The sequence below is a fragment of the Ranitomeya variabilis genome, chromosome 4, assembly GCF_051348905.1.
Source record: "Ranitomeya variabilis isolate aRanVar5 chromosome 4, aRanVar5.hap1, whole genome shotgun sequence".
Lineage (NCBI taxonomy): Eukaryota > Metazoa > Chordata > Amphibia > Anura > Dendrobatidae > Ranitomeya > Ranitomeya variabilis.
The window spans coordinates 714,470,418-714,494,115 of NC_135235.1; the positions used below are offsets into that span (position 1 = coordinate 714,470,418).

General features: G+C 44.3%; 1 protein-coding gene across 1 annotated transcript in view; it reads right to left on the bottom strand.

Moving 5' to 3' along the window:
- Positions 1 to 12,267: 12,267 nt before the first annotated feature.
- Positions 12,268 to 23,698, bottom strand: part of LOC143766572 (uncharacterized) — a 43,706-nt gene continuing 32,275 nt past the window's right edge. Inside the window, exons 2-7 of the mRNA XM_077254347.1 lie at positions 22,565 to 22,699; positions 22,259 to 22,435; positions 22,053 to 22,176; positions 21,872 to 21,969; positions 14,961 to 15,051; positions 12,268 to 12,826 (exon numbers count right to left, since the gene is read on the bottom strand). Coding sequence (XP_077110462.1) covers positions 12,588 to 12,826; positions 14,961 to 15,051; positions 21,872 to 21,969; positions 22,053 to 22,176; positions 22,259 to 22,435; positions 22,565 to 22,699 — 864 coding nt within the window. The 3' untranslated portion in view covers positions 12,268 to 12,587. The remainder of the gene's footprint in view (positions 12,827 to 14,960; positions 15,052 to 21,871; positions 21,970 to 22,052; positions 22,177 to 22,258; positions 22,436 to 22,564; positions 22,700 to 23,698) is intronic.

The following is a 23,698-nucleotide window of genomic DNA, read 5'->3' on the forward strand; positions in this document are numbered from 1 at the left end:
ACATTTCCCACATTCTAAACAGGAAAAAGGCTTCACTCCTGTGTGAGTTCTCTGGTGCGAAACCAAAGCAGATTTCTCTTTAAAACATTTCCCACATTCTGAACATGAAAAAGGCTTCTCACCTGTGTGAGTTCTGTGGTGCTTAACCAAAGCTGATTTCTGTTGAAAACATTTCCCACATTCTGAACAGGAAAAAGGCTTCTCACCTGTGTGAGTTCTCTGGTGTTTAACCAAAGCTGATTTCTGTTTAAAACATTTCCCACATTCTGAACAGGAAAAAGGCTTCTCACCTGTGTGAGTTCTCTGGTGTGTAACCAAAGCTGATTTCTGTTGAAAACATTTCCCACATTCTGAACAGGAAAAAGGCTTCACTCCTGTGTGTAATCTCTGGTGGCTATCAAGATTCAATTTCCGATTAAAACATTTCCCACATTCTGAACATGAAAAAGGCTTCTCACCTGTGTGAGTTCTCTGGTGCTTAACCAAATCTGATTTGTGTTTAAAACATTTCCCACATTCTAAACAGGAAAAAGGCTTCACTCCTGAGTGAGTTCTCTGGTGCGTAACCAAATTTGATTTGCACTTAAAACATTTCCCACATTCTGAACAGGAAAAAGGCTTCTCTCCTGTGTGGGTTTTCTTGTGTGCAACTAAAGATGATTTCTGATTAAAACATTTCCCACATTCTGAACATGAAAAAGGCTTCTCACCTGTGTGAGTTCTCTGGTGCTTAACCAAATCTGATTTGTAGTTAAAACATTTCCCACATTCTAAACAGGAAAAAGGCTTCTCTCCTGTGTGAGTTCTCAGGTGCGAAACCAAATCTGATTTGTAGTTAAAACATTTCCCACATTCTAAACAGGAAAAAGGCTTCTCTCCTGTGTGAGTTCTCTGGTGCGAAACCAAAGCAGATTTCTGTTGAAAACATTTCCCACATTCTGAACATGAAAAAGGCTTCTCACCTGTGTGAGTTCTGTGGTGCTTAACCAAAGCTGATTTCTGTTGAAAACATTTCCCACATTCTGAACAGGAAAAAGGCTTCACTCCTGTGTGGGTTTTCTTGTGTGCAACCAAAGATGATTTCTGATTAAAATATTTCCCACATTCTGAACATGAAAAAGGCTTCTCACCTGTGTGAGTTCTCTGGTGCTTAACCAAATCTGATTTGTGGTTAAAACATTTCCCACACTCTGAACAGGAAAAAGGCTTCTCTCCTGTGTGTAATCTCTGGTGGCTATCAAGATTCACTTTCTGATTAAAACATTTCCCACATTCTGAACAGGAAAAAGGCTTCTCACCTGTGTGAGTTCTCTGGTGTGTAACCAAAGCTGATTTCTGTTGAAAACATTTCCCACATTCTGAACAGGAAAAAGGCTTCTCACCTGTGTGAGTTCTCTGGTGTGTAACCAAAGCTGATTTCTGTTGAAAACATTTCCCACATTCTGAACAGGAAAAAGGCTTCACTCCTGTGTGTAATCTCTGGTGGCTATCAAGATTCACTTTCCGATTAAAACATTTCCCACATTCTGAACATGAAAAAGGCTTCACTCCTGTGTGTAATCTCTGGTGGCTATCAAGATTCACTTTCCGATTAAAACATTTCCCACATTCTGAACATGAAAAAGGCTTCTCCCCTGTGTGAGTTATTTGGTGCTTAACCAAATCTGATTTGTGGTTAAAACATTTCCCACATACTGAACAGGAAAAAGGATTCTCTCCTGTGTGTAATCTCTGGTGGCTATCAAGATGCACTTTCCAATTAAAACATTTCCCACATTCTGAACATGAAAAAGGCTTCTCCCCTGTGTGAGTTCTTTGGTGTATAACAAGATTCCACTTCTGGTTAAAACATCTCCCACACTTGGAACAAGAAAATCTATTCTCTGCTGTGTGAATTTTTTGATGCTTAAGAAAAGATTCTTGGAGGGGAAAATGATTTCCATATTCTAAAAGTGAAAATGGTTTCTTTACTTCAGGACCAATTTGTTTTTTAATGCTTATTTTGTGACTTTGATTTTCCTTAGTAGTCGGTAATGAATCAGAAGACAGGACCTGTTTCAAAAGATCAGACGACAGATCTTTGCTGTGAAGGGATGATGGTATATCTGGAGTAATGGCATTCACTTCAATTGTATCCTGTGGGATCTCAAGATTATCTGATTTAAAAACTGAAGATGTCAGCAGCCCCTCTGATTGCCTGGTGCAGTCATCTGTTAAAAATAAAACCAATTAGTTTTCATAAAAAAAATCCTTGAATTTTACATATTTTAACATTTGTACGTAAACTATCCACAACATGACAAGTTATGTTGAATACGTAATTATTCACTAAGACAATGACAGCTCACAGTCTAATAGAAAACCTCATAGGATGAACCAGTAGAGCGTGGTGTTCAACTGTTTGTCCATTCTGCCGCCGAAATATAGAGTAAAAAGTCACCAAACAATGTTATGTTGAGGAAAATTACACCAATAAACCTTCTACTCATCTCCCAAAAAACCAATTCCATACTCAGGTCCATAATCTGTCAGTGAAAAACAGGTTTCTACATTACAAGTGGCTCAAAGGCTCTTGAAAAGCACCATGGCTTCAATACACCAATCCAGCAATATCCGCTCTCCCAAAGTCAAATTTTCCCCTCGCTTCTGAGCCTTGCAGTGTGCCCAAACCATATTTAGCATCCATGTATAAAGCACGTGTAAAGCGCCATGGAATAAATGGCGCTATAAAAATTAATAATGATAATAAATAATAAATTGCTATAGTGATAAGAACCCACTTAATTTACAATGTGTGTGTCTCCTGGAGCACAATCTGGGCACTGTGTGTGGGGTAATAAAATGGCATATTTGCAATTTTCAATCTCCAACATCCACTGCGTGCTAATTTCTGGAAAGTGGCTCTGGGGTCAACATAGTCACTACTACAATACATTAATCCCCTGAGGGTTATAATTTCCAAAATGAAGTCAATTTATGGGGATTTCTACTGCTCTGGTTTTCTGCCATTTTCTCATATTAGGGCTTCTGCATATGGTATGTCCTATCTCCTCTGGGATCTGCTGCTGTGATGTCTGGTTCTGTTACCAGGCATGACCTTATTCTTTCTACAGGAGGCACTGGTAAAAAGAGGAGACATCAAAACCAGAAGCTCTGGGCGACGCAGGCTCTGCCCTGCCACAAAGATTAGGGTACCTGGGATTTGTAGTGCCATCCAATCTGGCAGTACGGATGTGTGTTGTCCAGCTCCCTGCTCCAGCCAGTTGGAAAGCACCACACCCTCCTAAAGCTCGAAGCATATTGCTGGAAGCTGTCAGATACAGCCTTCTCCTCTGGTTAATTCCTCTGTGCTCCTCTCCAGGCTTGTTTATTTGTTTCCTGTTGTGACCTCGGCTCGCTTACTGACTACTCTTGTGTCTTCTGATTTTGTATTTTCTCTGCTCTCCTGGTACTGACCCGGTTACCTGACTATTCTTGCTACATCTCACATCACATAACATAAGGTAACACCATGGCCAAAGCCTAGGGGTCTCTGTCTGGCTAAGATCAGACCCAAGTAGAAGGGTTAAAGTATGATGAACAAGGCAATCCCTGGGATCTGTAAAATGGAGTAGATAGCGCCAAGTCCTTTCATGGTGGACATCTTTTGAGCTTCCAGGTGACCACGAACAGTGCCCCCAATGCATTGTATCCGCAAACTATTTCTGCAAGATCTGCAGTCAAATAGCTAAATAGCTTCTTAACCCTGCTATGTGCCCAGATAGTAGTGTACAATTGTATATAGGGTACTGTCACATTCAAGAGAAATTGGAAAATAATTTGTAAGGTCCATTTGTTTCCTATTATCCTTTTTGAAGAATTCCAAAGTTATCACTTCAAAGTGACACATCAGGTTCGAAAAATTGGGTCCTGATTAGGAACAAAAAAGGACTGCAGGAAGTGGTTAAGTCAGAGGATTTGAGCAGTAACTACTGTAGTCAAAAACTGTGACTAAAGACAATAACACATTTACTGAAATAATCAAACTCAACAGTCTTCATCAGTAATAAATGAGTAACTAGTGGTGAAACCTCTGGGGTAATTAGAGTATGGGGCTCTTTCAAGCTAAACTATTATAAGGACCAATGGTAGATGTCACATCAGTTTCAAGAAGAAATATTAGACATTCAAATACTTTTTTTTATAACAGTTTAGAGCTGATGTGTCAAAGTTTGGATGGAGGAGAATGTTGAGGTCTAGAGGCAAAATGGTGATCACACGATGGTGATACAACCGGGCTATACAACCGATAAAGCAGCCATAGCTGGTGACTAAGAAGAATCTGTGACTTCTCTGCATTTAGTGGATACTACTCACCTGGGTAGTCATATGTAGGAATCTCCTCTTTACACCGCTCATCACCCCTCATATATGTCTCTGTAGTATTAATATAGGTCAGATCTTCACCCTGAAACAAATATTGTAAAAGTCACAGACAGATGAAAAGAAAAGATAGTCACATCTATGATCAGCTCTAATCCTGCCATTAGTTCCGCCATCAGAGCATTACAGCCCTTACTGGCGAATAGGGCCTGGCGAGCAGAGGGGACCCGCAGCAGGTCACCTCTTCTCTTTGGGCCCCAGAGGCTCAACTGATCATGCATCGTCAGACGCACGGCAAGTTAAAATCTGTTGCTTTGCGGGAGATCATAAGCTGGCAGCTGATGTCAGAGGGCACGTTGCCGACGTATAATGACACTCACATATGATGGTACACACCTCAGATGTATCAGGTGGAGGACACCGCTGGACCTCAGCCAGGTCAGGATAAACTTTTTTTTTTGTAAAGCTGCAGTATGACGCTGCATTATACTACTATGGGGGTGCATTATACTACTATGGGGGTGCATTATACTATGAAGTGCATCATACCACTATGGGAGGGCATTATACTATGAGGTGCATTATACTATGAAGTGCATTATACCACTATGGGAGGGCATTATACTATGAAATGCATTATACTACTATGGAGGTGCATTATACTACTATGGGGGTGCATTATACTATGAAGTGCATCATACCACTATGGGGGTGCATTATACTATGAGGTGCATTATACTATGAAGTGCATTATACCACTATGGGAGGGCATTATACTATGAGATGCATTATACTACTATGGGGGTGCATTATACTATTATGGGGGTGCATTATAGTACTATAGAGGTGCATTATATTCCTAAGGGGATGCATTATTCAACTATATATAACTATGGGATGCATTATACAGATGCAGAGTTTTTCTATGAGTGGGCAGTGGTACTGTGGAAGGTTCGAGAGTTGGAGACGGAGCTGGGGGGGTGGTGTAGCCTGGGCAGAGTCCCAAGTGGGCCCGAAAGTTTTGCCAGTATGGGACACCGAAATTCCTGGTGGCAGCCCTGCCTGCCATCTGCACCGTTCTCATTACACAAGTATAAAATATATAATACTGGTGAATAAAACAAGACCGAGCACAAGACCTTCACAGCCGTCTACACATCAGAGGGGAGATCTCATGACACCTTCTCTCCATCTACCTGATGATCCTGAGGAACATTGGGATCTTCTTGTTTATAGTCCTGTGGAAGAAGAGGATTGGGACATCTCTCTGGTGTTGTCCTCCTACTGGATAGAACTGGAGGAAGCACATACAGGGACTGAATTCATTCTTTACCTACAGATAATTATAGGCCGTATGTATTTAGTCCTGTCTATTACCTGGTGATGTGAGGGGCTGGGGAACCTCCATTATGATGTCCTTGTATACATCTTTGTGTCCTGCTAAATACTCCCACTCCTCCATGGAGAAATAGACGGCGACATCCTGACACCTTATAGGAACCTGACACACACAATGATACCGTTATCCCCTGAAACCTTCACAGTGTTACTGTATAATGTCCCAGCATTCCCAGCAGTGTCACCTGTCCAGTCAGCAGCTCAATCATCTTGTAGGTGAGTTCTAGGATCTTCTGGTCAATGATGTCCTCATGTATCAGGTGAGGTGGAGTCCCCGTGACTGGGCTTAGGGGTCTTCCCAATCCCTCAGACACAGGGTCCTGACAGCGTTCACTAGAGGTCTTCTTCACTACTGTGTAATCCTGGTTATGGAGAGACAAATTCATAAATCTCACTACAGACATTTCCAGAGTCCTCACCTCTCCAGTTCTGCCCATCTGTTATTCCCATAGATAAGAATGATGTAATGTGATGTCATCAGAGTCTCTCACCTCTCCAGTAAGCCGGAAGAGGATCTCTAGGGTGAGGTGTAATATTCTCTCCACCATCTTGTATCTGTCCATATCCATCCTTAATGGGTAAATCAGGAAAATTCTCTTATATAGAAGATCTTCGCTGAGAGGATCCGATATTGTAGAGACCTAATTCAGAAGATAAGCCGATGTAACATCATAGAATCCTGTGTAATAATACAATTACTGGAGATAATAAGGGAAACACATGAGTGATTATTTTACAGTATTTAGTTTTCTTTACATCTACTAATAAAACCTATATACACGGCTCAAAAAAATAAAGGGAACACTAAAATACCACATCCTAGATATCAATGAATGAAATATTTCAGTTGCAAATTTTTATGCGTTACATAGTGGAATGTGTTGAGAACAATAAAACATAAAAATTATCAATGTAAATCAAAATGAATATTCCATGGAGGTCTGGATTTGGAATGATACTCAAAATCAAAGTGGAAAGTCAAATTACAGGCTGATCCAACTTCAGTGGAAATGCCTCAAGACAAGGAAATGATGTTCAGTTGTGTGTGTGTTGCCTCTATGTGCCTGTATGACCTCCCTACAAGCCTGGGCATACTTCTGATGAGGCGGCGAATGGTCTCCTGAGGGATCTCCTCCCAGACGTGGACTAAAGCATCCGCCAACTCCTGAACAGTCTGTTGTGCAACGTGACGTTGATGGATCGTGCAAGACATGATGTCCCAGATGTGTTCAATCAGATTCAGGTCTGGGGAACGGGCAGGCCAGTCCGTAGCTTCAATGCCTTCATCTTGCAGGAACTGCTGACACACTCCAGCCACATGAGGTCTGGCAATGTCCTGCATTAGGACGAACCCAGGCCCAACTGCACCAGCATATGGTCTCACAAGGGGTCTGAGGATCTCATCTCGGTACCTAATGACAGTCAGGCTACCTCTGGCAAGCACATGGAGGGCTATGTGGCCCTCCAAAGGAATGCCACCCCACACCATTACTGACCCACTGCCAAACCGGTCATGCTGAAGGTTGTTGCAGGCAGCAGATCGCTCTCCACGGCGGCTCTACACTCCTTCACGTCTGTCACATGTGCTCAGTGTGAACCTGCTTTCATCTGTGAAGAGCACAGGGCACCAGTGGCGAATGTGCCAATCCTGGTCTTCTGTGGCAAACGCCAATCTTCCTGCACTGTGTTGGGCTGTGAGCACAACCCATGAGGAAATCACAGCTAGAATAAGATTGTTCCAGTACAGAAAAATTGAACAAAGAAATTCACCGTGTAAAAACTGTACTTAAAAAGTTACCTTTAATTACGTCTTAACGCAGTAAGGTGATAACAAGAACCACTACCACCATTTTAACCCCTTCCCGACATGTGACGGAATAGTACGTCACATGTCGGGACCCCCGCTTTGATGTGCGCTCCGGCGGTGAGCGCACATCAAAGTCGCGACATGTCAGCTGTTTTTTACAGCTGACATGTGCGCGCAATAGCGGCGGGTGAAATCGCGATCACCCGCCGCTATTAACTAGTTAAATGCCGCTGTCAAACGCAGACAGCAGCATTTAACTACCGCATCCGGCCGTGCGGCCGGATATGAGCGCATCGCCGACCCCCGTCACATCACATGATCGGGGGTCGGCGATGCTCCTCCATTGTAACCATAGAGGTCCTTGAGACCTCTATGGTTACTGATTGCCGGTAGCTGTGAGAGCCACCCTGTGGTCGGCGCTCACAGCACACCTGCATTTCTGCTACATAACAGCGATCTGATGATCGCTGTTATGTAGCAGAGCCGATCGGGCTGTGCCTGCTTCTAGCCTCCCATGGAGGCTATAGAAGCATGGCAAAAGTAAAAAAAAAAAGTTTTTAAAAATGTGAAAAAAATAAAAAAAATATAAAAGTTTAAATCACCCCCCTTTCGCCCCAATCAAAATAAATCAATAAAAAAAAAACCCAACCTACACATATTTGGTATCGCCGCATTCAGAATCGCCCGATCTATCAATAAAAAAAACATTAACCTGATCGCTAAATGGCGTAATGAGAAAAAAACTTAGAAACGCCAGATTTACGTTTTTTTGGTCGCCACGACATTGCATTAAAATGCAATAACGGGCGATCAAAAGAACGTATCTACACCGAAATGCGATCATTAAAAACGCCAGCTCGGCACGCAAAAAATAAGCCCTCAACCGACCCCAGATCACGAAAAATGGAGACGCTACGAGTATCGGAAAATGGCGCAATTTTGTTTTGTTTTGTTTTTTGCAAAGTTTGGAATTTTTTTTCACCACTTAGGTGAAAAATAACCTAGTCATGTTAGGTGTCTATGAACTCGTAGTGACCTGGAGAATCATAATGGCAGGTCAGTTTTAGCATTTAGTGAACCTAGCAAAATAGGCAAGCAAAAAACAAGTGTGGGATTGCACTTTTTTTGCAATTTCACTGCACTTGAAATTTTTTTCCCGTTTTCTAGTACACGTCATGCTAAAACCAATGATGTCGTTCAAAAGTACAACTCGTCCCGCAAAAAATAAGCCCTCACATGGCCAAATTGACGAAAAAATAAAAAAGTTATGGCTCTGGGAAGGAGGGGAGCGAAAAACGAAAACGGAAAAACGGAAAAAGCTCCGGGGGTGAAGGGGTTAAAGATACCAGGAGGTGCCTGTACCCATCACTAAACTGAACTGTTCCTACCTACCAGCGGAGGTTGGCACCCTACACCTGTGCAATGGCACCCCCGATCACTGGCGACTGTCCCTCCTACCCCTATTTAGCCCTGTGGGATGGGGAAAGGAATAGGAGTAGAGATATTGAAATGAGAGTTTGTTTGGACAGTATACCACAATTATAGTGATTGAAGAGATTGCTAAGACCGGCACAATAGCAACATGGATGAACATGCACCGTATCATGCAGCACACTATGAAGGGGTATCGTTTCCTTATGTATCTGAACTCCAAACCCTGCTATTGTGCCGGTCATAGCAATTTCTTCAGCAGCTAAGTAGTTTGTGTGTTTCAGAGCTCTGAGGTTTGTTTTTTTTTTCATAACTTCTTGATTTGATGACATGTACCTGTTCTTTAACATGCAGCTGAGCCTTATCTGGTTTTGAATATTTTTGGGCTTATTGCTTAACCCCTTTCTGCCATCGGACGTACTGTCCCGTCCATGTGACCTGGGACTTAAAGGGACTGTCCTCCATAGTACACGCCTGCGTAAGGCAAGATTGCCTTGTGCAGGCATGTACTACAGAGGACAGAATGAACTTCAATCCAATATTGCAGCCAGCATGCAGCCAGCGGGTAAGGAAAGGGTGAATCAAACACCCAAAAACCCCGCCCCTATGGCTGAAGATTGTTCCCTCCAAATTCAGGTGACAGAGTCCCTTTAATTCCCATGGACGGGATAGTATGTCATACCCGATCAGCCGCGCTCACAGGGGGAGCACGGTTAATCACAGCCGAGTGTCAGCCGATTATCACAGCTGACATCCGGCACTGTGACCGCTCCTGGCACTTTAACCCCCGAAACACTGCGATTAAACATGATCACAGCGTTCCGGTGGCATAGGGAAGCATCACGCAGGGATGGGGCTCCCTGCGTGCTTCCCTGAGACCCTCGGAACAATGCGATGTGATCGCGCTGTTCCAAGGGTCTCCTTTGTAATCCTCACTGCAGACCCCGGATCCAAGATGGCCGAGGGGGTCCTTCCGGGTCCTGCAGGGAGGTTGGCTTGTGAGCAAAGTGTCAGATCAGCAATCTGATAATATATAGTGATGTCCCCTCGTGGGGCAAAGTAAAAAAAAGTTTAAAAAAAAAAAATTACACTGTAGAAATATTTTTAAAAAAAATCCTAAATAAAGAAAAAAAAATATTGTTCCAATAAATACATTTCTTTATGTAAATAAAAAATAAATAAAAGTACACCAGTATCGCCACTTCTGTAACGACCCGACCTATAAAACTGTCCCACTAGTTAACCCCTTCAGTGAACACCGTAATAAAAAAAAAAAAAACCACACGTGGCAAAACACGATGCTTTATCATACCGCCGAACAAAAAGTGGAAAAACACGCGGTCAAAAAGACAGATATAAATAAACATAGTACCGCTGAAAACGTCATCTTGTCCTGCCAAAAATCGAGCCACCATACAGCGTCATTAGCGAAACAAATAAAAAGTTATAGCCCTCAGAATAAAGTGATGCAAAAATTATTTTTTATATAAAATTGTTTTTATTGTATAAAAGCGCCAAAACATAAAAAAAGATATAAATGAGATATCGCTGTAATCGTACTGACCCGAAGAATAAAACTGCTTTATCAATTTTACCAAACGCAGAACGGTAGGCACCCCTCCAAAAAAGAAATTCATTAATTGCTGGTTTTTGTTCATGCTGCCTCACAAAAATCGGAATAAAAAGCAATCAAAAAAGTCACGTGCCCGAAAATTGGTACCAATAAAAACATCAACTTGTTCAGCAAAAAACAAGACCTCACGTGACTGTTGACCAAAATATGGAAAAATTATAGCTTCCAAAATGTGGTGACGCAAAAACTATTTTTTGCAATAAAAAGCGTCTTTTAGTGTGTGACAGCTGCCAAATATAAAAACCCGCTATAAATAGTAAATCAAACCCCCCTTTATCATCACCTTATAGTTAGGGAAAAATAATAAAATAAAAAAAATGTATTAATTTTCCCATTAGGGTTAGGGCTAAAGTAAGGGTTGGGGCTAAAGTTAGGGTTGGGATTACATTTACGGTTGGGATTAGGGTTAGGGGTGTGTCAGGGTTAGGTGTGCTTAGGATTATGGTTGAGATTAGGGTTAGGGGTGTGTTGGGAGTTAGGGGTGTGGTTAGAGTTGGGATTAGGGTTAGGAGTGTGTTGGGGTTAAGGGTGTATTGGGGTTAGGGGTGTGGTTAGGGTTGGGATTAGGGTTAGGGGTGTGTTCGGGTTAGGGTTGGAGTTACAATTGGGAGGTTTCCTCTGTTTAGACACATCAGGGGCTCTCCAAAAGCAACATGGCATCCGATCTCAATTCCAGCCAATTCTGCGTTGAAAAAGTAAAACAATGCTCCTTCCCTTCCGAGCTCTCTTGTAGGCCCAAACAGGGGTTTATCCCAATATATGGGGTAGCAGCATATTCAGGACAACTTGGACAACAACTATTGGGGTCCAATTTCTCTAGTTACCCTTAGGAAAATAAAAATTTGGGGGCTAAAATTCATTTTTGTGGGAAAAAAGATTTTTTATTTTCATGGCTCTGCATTATAAACTGTAGTGAAAAACTTGGGGGTTCGAAGTTCTCACAACACATCTAGATAAGTTCCTTTGGGGGTCTAGTTTCCAATATGGGGTCACTTGTGGGGGGTTTCTACTGTTTAGGTTCATGAGGGGCTCTGCAAACGCAACGTGACGCCTGCAGACCATACCATCAAAGTATGCATTCCAAACGGCGCTCCTTCCCTTCTGAGCTCTGCCATGCGCCCAACAGTAGTTTACCCCCACACATGGGGTATCAGCGTACTCAGGACAAATTGTACAACTTTTGGGGTCCAATTTCTGCTGTTACCCTTGGTAAAATAAAACAAATTGTATCTGAAGTAAATTTTGTGTGAAAAAGTGAAATGTTCATTTTTTTTTTTTTTTAAACATTCCAAATATTCCTGTGAAACACCTGAAGGGTTAATAAACTTCTTGAATGTGGTTTTGAGCATCTTGAGGAGTGCAGTTGTTTAGAATGGTGTCATGGATCGCCCCAAAGCAGATTTCTCTTTAAAACATTTCCCACATTCTGAACATGAAAAAGGCTTCTCACCTGTGTGAGTTCTCTGGTGCTTAACCAAATCTGATTTGTGGTTAAAACATTTCCCACATTCTGAACAGGAAAAAGGCTTCTCTCCTGTGTGTAATCTCTGGTGGCTATCAAGATACACTTTCCGATTAAAACATTTCCCACATTCTGAACATGAAAAAGGCTTCTCCCCTATGTGAGTTCTTTGGTGCGTAACCAAAGCTGATTTCTGTTGAAAACATTTCCCACATTCTGAACATGAAAAAGGCTTCTCCCCTATGTGAGTTCTTTGGTGCGTAACCAAAGCTGATTTCTGTTGAAAACATTTCCCACATTCTGAACATGAAAAAGGCTTCTCCCCTGTGTGAGTTCTTTGGTGTATAACAAGATTCCACTTCTGGTTAAAACATCTCCCACACTTGGAACAAGAAAATCTATTCTCTGCTGTGTGAATTTTTTGATGCTTAAGAAATGATTCTTGGAGGGGAAAATGATTTCCATATTCTAAAAGTCAAAATGGTTTCTTTACTTCAGGACCAATTTGTTTTTTTAATGCTTATTTTGTGACTTTGATTTTCCTTAGTAGTCGGTAATGAATCAGAAGACAGGACCTGTTTCAAAAGATCAGACGACAGATCTTTGCTGTGAAGGGATGATGGTATATCTGGAGTAATGGCATTCACTTCAATTGTATCCTGTGGGATCTCAAGATTATCTGATTTAAAAACTGAAGATGTCAGCTGCCCCTCTGATTGCCTGGTGCAGTCATCTGTTAAAAATAAAACCAATTAGTTTTCATAAAAAAATCCTTGAATTTTACATATTTTAACATTTGTACGTAAACTATCCACAACATGACAAGTTATGTTGAATACGTAATTATTCACTAAGACAATGACAGCTCACAGTCTAATAGAAAACCTCATAGGATGAACCAGTAGAGCGTTGTGTTCAACTGATTGTCCATTCTGCCTCCGAAATATAGAGTAAAAAGTCACCAAACAATGTTATGTTGAGGAAAATTACACCAATAAACCTTCTACTCATCTCCCAAAAAATCAATTCCATCATCTGTCAGTGAAAAACAGGTTTGTACATTACAAGTGGCTCAAAGGCTCTTGAAAAGCACCATGGCTTCAATACACCAATCCAGCAATATCCGCTCTCCCAAAGTCAAATTTTCCCCTCGCTTCTGAGCCTTGCAGTGTGCCCAAACCATATTTAGCATCCATGTATAAAGCACGTGTAAAGCGCCATGGAATAAATGGCGCTATAAAAATTAATAATGATAATAAATAATAAATTGCTATAGTGATAAGAACCCACTTAATTTACAATGCGTGTGTCTCCTGGAGCACAATCTGGGCACTGTGTGTTGGGTAATAAAATGGCATATTTGCAATTTTCACTCTCCAACATCCACTGCGCACTAATTTCTGGAAAGTGGGTCTGGGGTCAACATAGTCACTACTACAATACATTAATCCCCTGAGGGTTATAATTTCCAAAATGAAGTTAATTTATGGGGATTTCTACTGCTCTGGTTTTCTGCCATTTTCTCATATTAGGGCTTCTGCATATGGTATGTCCTATCTCCTCTGGGATCTGCTGCTGTGATGTCTGGTTCTGTTACCAGGCATGACCTTATTCATTCTACATGAGGCACTGGTTAATAGAGGAGACATCAAAAAAAGAAGCTCTGGGCGACGCAGGCTCTGCCCTGCCACTAAGATTAGGGTACCTGGGATTTGTAGTGCCATCCAATCTGGCAGTATGGATGTGTGTTGTCCAGCTCCCTGCTCCAGCCAGTTGGAAAGCACCACACCCTACTAAAGCTGGAAGCATATTGCTGGACGCTGTCAGATACAGCCTTCTCCTCTGGTTAATTCCTCTGTGCTCCTCTCCAGGCTTGTTTATTTGTTTCCTGTTGTGACCTCGGCTCGCTTACTGACTACTCTTGTGTCTTCTGATTTTGTATTTTCTCTGCTCTCCTGGTACTGACCCGGTTACCTGACTATTCTTGCTACATCTCACATCACATAACAGAAGGTAACACCATGGTCAAAGCCTAGGGGTCTCTGTCTGGCTAAGATCAGACCCAAGTAGAAGGGTTAAAGTATGATGAACAAGGCAATCCCTGGGATCTGTAAAATGGAGTAGATAGCGCCAAGTCCTTTCATGGTGGACATCTTTTGAGCTGCCAGGTGACCACGAACAGTGCCCCCAATGCATCGTATCCACAAACTATTTCTGCAAGACCTGCAGTCAAATAGCTAAATAGCTTCTTAACCGTGCCATGTGCCCAGACAGTAGTGTACAATTGTATATAGGGTACTGTCACATTCAAGAGAAATTGGAAAATAATCTGTAAGGTCCATTTGTTTCCTATTATCCTTTGTGAATAATTCCAAAGTTATCACTACAAAGTGACACACATCAGGTTCGAAAAATTGGGTCCTGATTAGGAACAAAAAAGGACTGCAGGAAGTGGTTAAGTCAAAGGATTTGAGCAGTAACTACTGTAGTCAAAAACTGTGACTAAAGACAATAACACATTTACTGAAATAATCAAACTCAACAGTCTTCATCAGTAATAAATGAGTAACTAGTGGTGAAACCTCTGGGGTAATTAGAGTATGGGGCTCTTTCAAGCTAAACTATTATAAGGACCAATGGTAGATGTCACATCAGTTTCAAGAAGAAATATTAGACATTCAAATACTTTTTTTATAACAGTTTAGAGCTGATGTGTCAAAGTTTGGATGGAGGAGAATGTTGAGGTCTAGAGGCAAAATGGTGATCACACGATTGTGATACAACCGGGCTATACAACCGATAAAGCAGCCATAGCCGGTGACTAAGAAGAATCTGTGACTTCTCTGCATTTAGTGGATACTACTTACCTGGGTAGTCATATGTAGGAATCTCATCTTTACACCGCTCATCACCCCTCATATATGTCTCTGTAGTATTAATATAGGTCAGATCTTCACCCTGAAACAAATATTGTAAAAGTCACAGACAGATGAAAAGAAAAGATAGTCACGTCTATGATCAGCTCTAATCCTGCCATTAGTTCCGCCATCAGAGCATTACAGCCCTTACTGGCGAATAGGGCCTGGCGAGCAGAGGGGACCCGCAGCAGGTCGCCTCTTCTCTTTGGGCCCCAGAGGCTCAACTGATCAAGAAAGGCCATACGGGCCCCTGGGCCATCAAGGGAGGCCGCCATGACGGGATCACATGGGAACAGCCAGCGCCACAGGGGGGGGTTAATAAGCATTATGGGGTTAACACGGGCTGCGTGGTGAGTTTTTTTTGAATTTGGGAAGGGGAGGGATCAAACAGGGGAGAACAGGAGGAGCTGTGGGGGCGGTGAGCTTGTCGGGCGGGAAAAGAGATAACCGCCTATTACACCTCGGTCACTTCACCGGAGCATTCACTCACCTGCCTGTTTGTGAGAGAACGAAGCTTCGGTCTGCCGACATGGAGGTGGACGCACTCCTGCAGAGCCTCCAAGACGCGGCCAGCACGCAGGGTACTGCGTGGCTGCAGCAAAACGTCAGCAGCCTTCTCCAGGGGGTGGCGGCTGGATCTCCCCAGGTCCCCATCGGAGGGCGCCGGCTGCGGCGGTCCCGGCCGCTGGCACGCCTAAGCCCTGACGTCCCCCCTCGGGCCCGACGCCGAATTAGGAGCCCCTCCGGGGACCCTCCAGCTAGTGGCGCGTGCCGCGGGATCACAGGGTCCCGAGGGCGAGCTGGGAGGAATCCTGGCACCCAGCGGGGTCCGCAACAGGGGGAGGCGTCGGCCTCCTCCTCAACATCAGGAACGCGCAGAGTGTCGGGACCAGGAACGGCCGGAGCCTCTGTGTCAGGTGAGCCGGCTCGGCGAGTGGCAGACAGGAGATGCCCGATACGGGGGCCTGCTCCACAGGCGCCTCAGCGGGGGGTGCATCGCGGGCGGCTGTCAGCCGGCTCTAGCAGCGCCGTGGTTCCGGCTGCAGTGAGGGACAACAGAGGGCCGAGTGTAGCGCGTGTCCCGGGGCCGCCGGTCTGTGCTGCGCAGACATCAACCCCCCCTTCCACAAGCAGTGACCATCAGCGGCGGCAGTCCCCGGATAATGCAGGCTCCTACTCCCCGGCACAGACTGTCGCAGGTCCTCTGGGAGCGTCAAGGAGAGCGTCTATCAACAGCTTTCACATGGATCATGGAACATCAGACCACGGAAGGATGACAGAGGACGGGAGATTACATCAGGCTACTGGATCGTCGGCTGCCGGGTCCACAGCGCTCGGGCAGCTTGGTGAGGACACTTCTTTATATTATCCCCCTTTGTTGACTTTGCCTGGGAGTGGTAGTCAGGATGGGGTTCCTGGGGGGGTCAGCGGGGGGTTAAATATGCTTTTCCACAGGCTGAGAGAGTTAGCTTTCCTGTGGGGTTCTGGGGGTGGTCAGGTTGTTGCCTCCCCATCTACTGCTTGGTTGGGTGGTACGGGTAGGATCTCTGGGCAAGGGGGCACGCTTGGGGAGGTCTCTAATGTGCCGGCTAGGGATGTATCGGCGGGAAGTTTAAGGAACGAGGGTGGGGGGGCCAATACGGCCATTTCCTCAGCTACGGTATCGGCGCCTAGCCATGCAGGTGACACGGAAAAAGATGATACAGTGAGGTTAGATGATACCGCACGCGGTGAGGTCTACGTTTGTTTCGAAGGCCCTTTAGGCGCTCATCTTAAAAGCGAGATTAGGGAAAAAATATGGAAAGGGGAGTACGTGGAAATTTTTTCTTTGTTGCCCCTGGAACGGTTTAACTTAGACAGGCCGAGATGAGAGGAGTCAAAGAAAGAGGATGAAGAAAAGAGGAGGTACAGATTGATTCCGCAAACTTTTACAAATTGGCTTCAGGCATTTGCCATTTTGGCCAGTGTAATAGGTGAAAAGGCTCCCGAAAATTGTTCAGGATTATTTTGCTATATGGACGCTATAGGTGAGGCTTACCGAGTGTATGGTGGTTTAGGGTGGTTGAGATATGACGAACAGTTTCGTCAGAGGAAGGCAGTCAGGCCTAGCATTCGGTGGGACCATAAGGATATAGCACTTTGGATGCGGGTGATGGTACCATCCAGAACAGGGAATAGCACTCAGTCCTTTCCCGGGAGCGCGGGGGGCTATAGCCAGTGAGGACATCCAACGGCCATGCAGAAGGGTTTGTGCTTCGCATTCAACGAGGGGTCTTGTAGATTTGGCGCAAAGTGCAAGTTTAAACACGAGTGCACAATCTACGGTGGCACACATGGATCATCGAAATGTTTCAGGGGAGGCAGACAGAGGAGCGGAGGGAGTTGAAAAAAGGGGTGACACCAATTCGGCTGGGAGAGATGGTGCATTATCTAAATAGATACCCAGATAGGATGGTGGCGAGGTTGTTGGAAGACGGTTTCAGGGACGGTTTTCGAATCCCATCTGTTAATGCGGCAGCAAATTTTTCTAAAAAGAATTTAAAATCGGCTAGTTTCCTGAGGTTGTGACGGAGAAGTTAGAAAAAGAAGTCAGTCTTGGCAGGATGGCAGGTCCGTTTGATTGTCCTCCCCTACAGAATTTGAAGGTATCGCCACTAGGTATAGTCCCAAAGAAAGAACCCAATAAATTTAGGATGATACATCATTTGTCCTTTCCTAGGGGATTGTCCGTGAATGACGGCATTGATCCGGAATTGTGCTCGGTGGTTTACACTTCTTTTGATGCAGCTATGCATTGGGTTCGGATGTGCGGTCAGGGAGCCAAGTTAGCGAAGACAGATATTGAAGCGGCGTTCAGGCTTCTACCTGTCCATCCTGATAGTATGCATTTGTTAGGGTGCTATTGGAATGGAGGTTATTTTGTTGACCGTTGTCTTCCCATGGGGTGTTCCCTATCTTGCGCGTATTTTGAAACCTTCAGCACCTTATTGGAATGGGTGGTAAAAGACGTGTCAGGTTTAAATGCATGTATACATTACCTGGATGATTTTTTGTTCATAGGGGAGGCTCAGACTGCTGACTGTTCAATACTATTGCATTCAATGGAAAAGGTTGCTAAGAGTTTTGGGGTCCCATTAGCTGCAGATAAGACAGTGGGCCCAGTTACTGTTTTGAGTTTCTTAGGTATCGAAATTGATTCGTTGGAAATGGTTTGTAGATTACCAGCGGAAAAAATTGGCGAGTTGCGTGAAGAAGTGTTGAGGGAGCACAAGGCGAAGAAATTGAGATTACGTGAGGTACAGTCGTTGTTAGGCAAGTTAAACTTCGCTTGTTGGATCATGACGATGGGCTGAGCAAATTGCAGGAGGCTATCATTGTCAACAACAGGTGTAAAATCTCCCGTTCATTTTATTAGATTGAGAAAAAAGAGTTACGAGATGATCTTGCAGTTTGGGCGAGATTTTTGGAGGATTACAATGGTAAGTCCATTTGGATTGAGCCGGTAATAGATGCAGACGCTTTGGATCTGTTTGTCGCAGTATTCGACGGATGCGGTTTCGGATTGTTTTTTCAGGGTTCTTGGTTGTTGGCCGAATGGCCTGTTTTTTGGAAGGAACACGGGTGGTCAGCAAATCGTGTGCTGACGCACTTGTTTCCCATTTTGGTGGCCTTGTCGTTATGGGGCAAGGTTATCATGAACAAAAAGATACGTTTCCCATGTAGGTCAGAAAGCGAGGCGAGGGTGATAAATTCATTGTCAGCGGATTCCCCATTAGTGGTTAAAATTTTGCAACATATGGTCTTTTTGGGTTTATCGTATAACTTGTGGATCGTAGCCGAAGTCAGGTCATTGGAGAGTAACCCAGTTGTTGTCGCTCTCTCATCTCCAGGAGGAACGTCTTCGAGAGCTGGTGCCTCAAGCGAAAGCAGCGGGCATGGAGTGTCCGGTAGAGTTGTGGAATCTGCCTGGCGGGCTTTAGATGGTTTATTGGTGAACTCTCTATCTGTCAGGACCTGGAAGCAATATGATCATGCATGGAAGGTCTGGGAAGATTGGAACGGTTGTATAGGGGAGTGTTTACAGGATGAACCCAGATTGCTTTTGTTGATTGGACACCTAAAAGAAAAGGGTTGGTCCGTTTCTAAATTGAATAAGATGCTAGCAGGGCTAGCTTTTGGTTTTAAGGCAAGGGGTGTCAAGGATGTGACAAAATCGTTTTTGGTGTGTCAGGCGTTAAAAGGGTGGAAAAAGGGTTGGAAAGTCGAGGACTCGAGACGTCCGGTTTCGTATGAGGTGCTTTTGGTTTTAGGCGCACAGTTGCCGACGGTATGCTTATCGCAATGGGAAATTGACCTTTTCAGAGTAGCTTTTGCATTAGCCTTTTTCGGTGCATTTCGCCTCGGGGAGTTGGTCAGCCCCTCCAAATTAATGAAAGGGGGTGTACGGAGGGAAGATGTTAAGGTGTTTGGTGACAGGGTAGAGATTTTACTGCGGTCTTCTAAGACTGATGTTTGAGGTAGAGGGTGCAAAGTGTCTTTGTTTGCGGTTCCACGTTCCATTATGTATCCAGTATTGTGCGCAAATAATTTCATTAAACGCGAGGGCGTTTTATCCAACCCCTTTCTGATACACGAAGATGGGTCTTTTTTGTCGCGATTCCAGTTTATCGCAGTGTTTAAACGGTGTTTGGCAGCTGGGGGTATTTCGTCCACAAATTACAGTGGACACTCGTTTAGGATTGGGGCGGCGACTGAGGCGGCCAGAAGAGGTCTAGGTGAAGAAGCGGTCAAGAGAATTGGTCGGTGGGAATCAATCAGATTCAGATCTTACGTCCGCCCGGATTTAGTGGATTAGGATTTATATGCGTTGTGAAGGAATTTTTCTTAATTACATTTTTTGTTGTTTGTTTTAGGCAATACATCCCGTTTGGTCTGGATTTTAGGACATTCTTTTGTGTTCTGGGCGGCATTGAGGGCAGAGGTTCGGCCCGACGGGCGGCAGCTGGGGTTCCAGAGAGATTCTGCGACGTTGCGTTGGATCGGGAAGCGCGGGATGGTCTGGAGTCAATTCTTGCCGGAATTTCACCGATTTGTACGTTTAGACCGGGCCCTGGATTTGGTGGTGGTGCATTTGGGTGGAAATGATTTGGGGAAAAAACCTTACCGGGAACTCATAAAAGACATAAAATTTGACATGTTGCGGTTGTGGGCTTCGTTCCCAAGGTTGATTGTTGTGTGGTCTGACATTGTCCCTCGGAAGGTGTGGCGCGGGGCTAGGTCGGTTGAAGGAATAAACAAGGCAAGGATCAAAGTGAATAGGGCAATTTCACGTTTCAGGTCACGAAACAGAGCAGTGGTTGTTCGGCACGTTAATTTGGAATCCGGAAAAGGGGAATATTGGAGGTCGGATGGGGTTCACTTGAATGCGGTGGGGACGGACATGTGGTGCTTGGCCATTCAAGAGGGCATTGAAACCGGGCTGAAAGTTTGGAGGGACATAAATGTTTGAGGTGTCAGAACATTTATGTTGGTGGCGGGGGAGGGAGGTCCTCGGAGTTGGTGGAAAGGGCGTTGGAGGATTGCAGGGGGGGGGGATCTATATTGGTCCTGGACTCCCCCGGAGTGGATTATGAGTGGATGTGGCCAATCAGTCGGTGGAACGGATAATTATGGGACTTGGTATTTGTTGGTTTTGGCCGGGCTAGTCATTAGCTGCCTCCGAGCTGGTGCTTTGCGGCTGGGGTAAGACTAAGCCTGGAGGCCAAAAGGAATATTAAAGGTGAACTTTGGAAATACTTAATTTGGGGCTTCGAGGACCATCCCTTCCGAGTTTGGGTTGTTGTTTTATTTTTGTAATTGTATGTTAATAAAAAAGGCTGCTGTGGCCATTTAATCCAAGATTTGGTGTTATGTAATTTTTGGGTATTTTATTTAATGTTATTATAGGTTGGGGGGGTGGAATAGATAAAAGTTGTGGGAAATAGGGTATAGTCATCACAGGCGCTTGTGAGTCAAGTGTACCCCACACGTCATGCATCGTCAGACGCACGGCAAGTTAAAATCTGTTGCCTTGCGGGAGATCATAAGCTGGCAGCTGATGTCAGAGGGCACGTTGCCAGCGTATAATGACACTCACATATGATGGTACACACCTCAGATGTATCAGGTGGAGGACACCGCTGGACCTCAGCCAGGTCAGGATAAACTTTTTTTTTTGTAAAGCTGCAGTATGACGCTGCATTATACTACTATGGGGGTGCATTATACTACAAAGTGCATCATACCACTATGGGAGGGCATTATACTATGAGGTGCATTATACTATGAAGTGCATTATACCACTATGGGAGGGCATTATACTATGAGATGCATTATACTACTATGGAGGTGCATTATACTACTATGGGGGTGCATTATACTACTATGGGGGTGCATTATACTACTATGGGGGTGCATTATACTATTATGGGGGTGCATTATACTATTATGGGGGTGCATTATAGTACTATAGAGGTGCATTATATTCCTAAGGGGATGCATTATTCAACTATATATGACTATGGGATGCATTATACAGATGCAGAGTTTTTCTATGAGTGGGCAGTGGTACTGTGGAAGGTTCGAGAGTTGGAGACGGAGCTGGGGGGGTGTAGCCTGGGCAGAGTCCCAAGTGGGCCCGAAAGTTTTGCCAGTATGGGACACCGAAATTCCTGGTGGCAGCCCTGCCTGCCATCTGCACCGTTCTCATTACACAAGTATAAAACATATAATACTGGTGAATAAAACAAGACCGAGCACAAGACCTTCACAGCCGTCTACACATCAGAGGGGAGATCTCATGACACCTTCTCTCCATCTACCTGATGATCCTGAGGAACATTGGGATCTTCTGGTTTATAGTCCTGTGGAAGAAGAGGATTGGGACATCTCTCTGGTGTTGTCCTCCTACTGGATAGAACTGGAGGAAGCACATACAGGGACTGAATTCATTCTTTACCTACAGATAATTATAGGCCGTATGTATTTAGTCCTGTCTATTACCTCGTGATGTGAGGGGCTGGGGAACCTCCATTATGATGTCCTTGTATACATCTTTGTGTCCTGCTAAATACTCCCACTCCTCCATGGAGAAATAGATGGCGACATCCTGACACCTTATAGGAACCTGACACACACAATGATACCGTTATACCCAGAAACCTTCACAGTGTTACTGTATAATGTCCCAGCATTCCCAGCAGTGTCACCTGTCCAGTCAGCAGCTCAATCATCTTGTAGGCGAGTTCTAGGATCTTCTGGTCATTGATGTCCTCATGTATCAGGTGAGGTGGAGTCCCCATGACTGGGCTTAGGGGTCTTCCCAATCCCTCAGACACAGGGTCCTGACAGCATTCACTAGAGGTCTTCTTCACTACTGTGTAATCCTGGTTATGGAGAGACACATTAATAAATCTCACTACAGACATTTCCAGAGTCCTCACCTCTCCAGTTCTGTCCATCTGTTATTCCCATAGATAAGAATGATGTAATGTGATGTCATCAGAGTCTCTCACCTCTCCAGTAAGCCGGAGGAGGATCTCTAGGGTGAGGTGTAATATCCTCTCCGCCATCTTGTCTCTGTCCATATCCATCCTTAATGGGTAAATCAGGAAAATTCTCTTACATAGAAGATCCGATATTGTAGAGACCTGAATGAGAAGAAGATGAGCCGATGTAACATCATAAAAATCCTGTGTAATAATACAATTACTGGAGATAATAAGGGAAACACATGAGTGATTATTTTACAGTATTTAGTTTTCTTCTTTACATCTACTAATAAAACCTATATACACGGCTCAAAAAAATAAAGGGAACACTAAAATACCACATCCTAGATATCACTGAATGAAATATTTCAGATGCAAATTTTTATGCGTTACATAGTGGAATGTGTTGAGAACAATAAAACATAAAAATGATCAATGTAAATCAAAATGAATATCCCATGGAGGTCTGGATTTGGAATGATACTCAAAATCAAAGTGGAAAATCAAATTACAGGCTGATCCAACTTCAGTGGAAATGCCTCAAGACAAGGAAATGATGTTCAGTTGTGTGTGTGTGTTGCCTCCTTGTGCCTGTATGACCTCCCTACAAGTCTGGGCATACTCCTGATGAGGCGGCGGATGGTCTCCTGAGGGATGTCCTCCCAGACCTGGACTAAAGCATCCGCCAACTCCTGAACAGTCTGTTGTGCAACGTGACGTTGATGGATCGTGCAAGACATGATGTCCCAGATGTGTTCAATCAGATTCAGGTCTGGGGAACGGGCAGGCCAGTCTGTAGCTTCAATGCCTTCATCTTGCAGGAACTGCTGACACACTCCAGCCACATGAGGTCTGACATTGTCCTGCATTAGGAGGAACCCAGGGCCAACTGCACCAGCATATGGTCTCACAAGGGGTCTGAGGATCTCATCTCGGTACCTAATGACAGTCAGGCTACCTCTGGCGAGCACATGGAGGGCTATGTGGCCCTCCAAAGGAATGCCACCCCACACCATTACTGACCCACTGCCAAATCGGTCATGCTGAAGGATGTTGCAGGCAGCAGATCGCTCTTCACGGCGGCTCTACACTCCGTCACGTCTGTCACATGTGCTCAGTGTGAACCTGCTTTCATCTGTGAAGAGCACAGGGCACCAG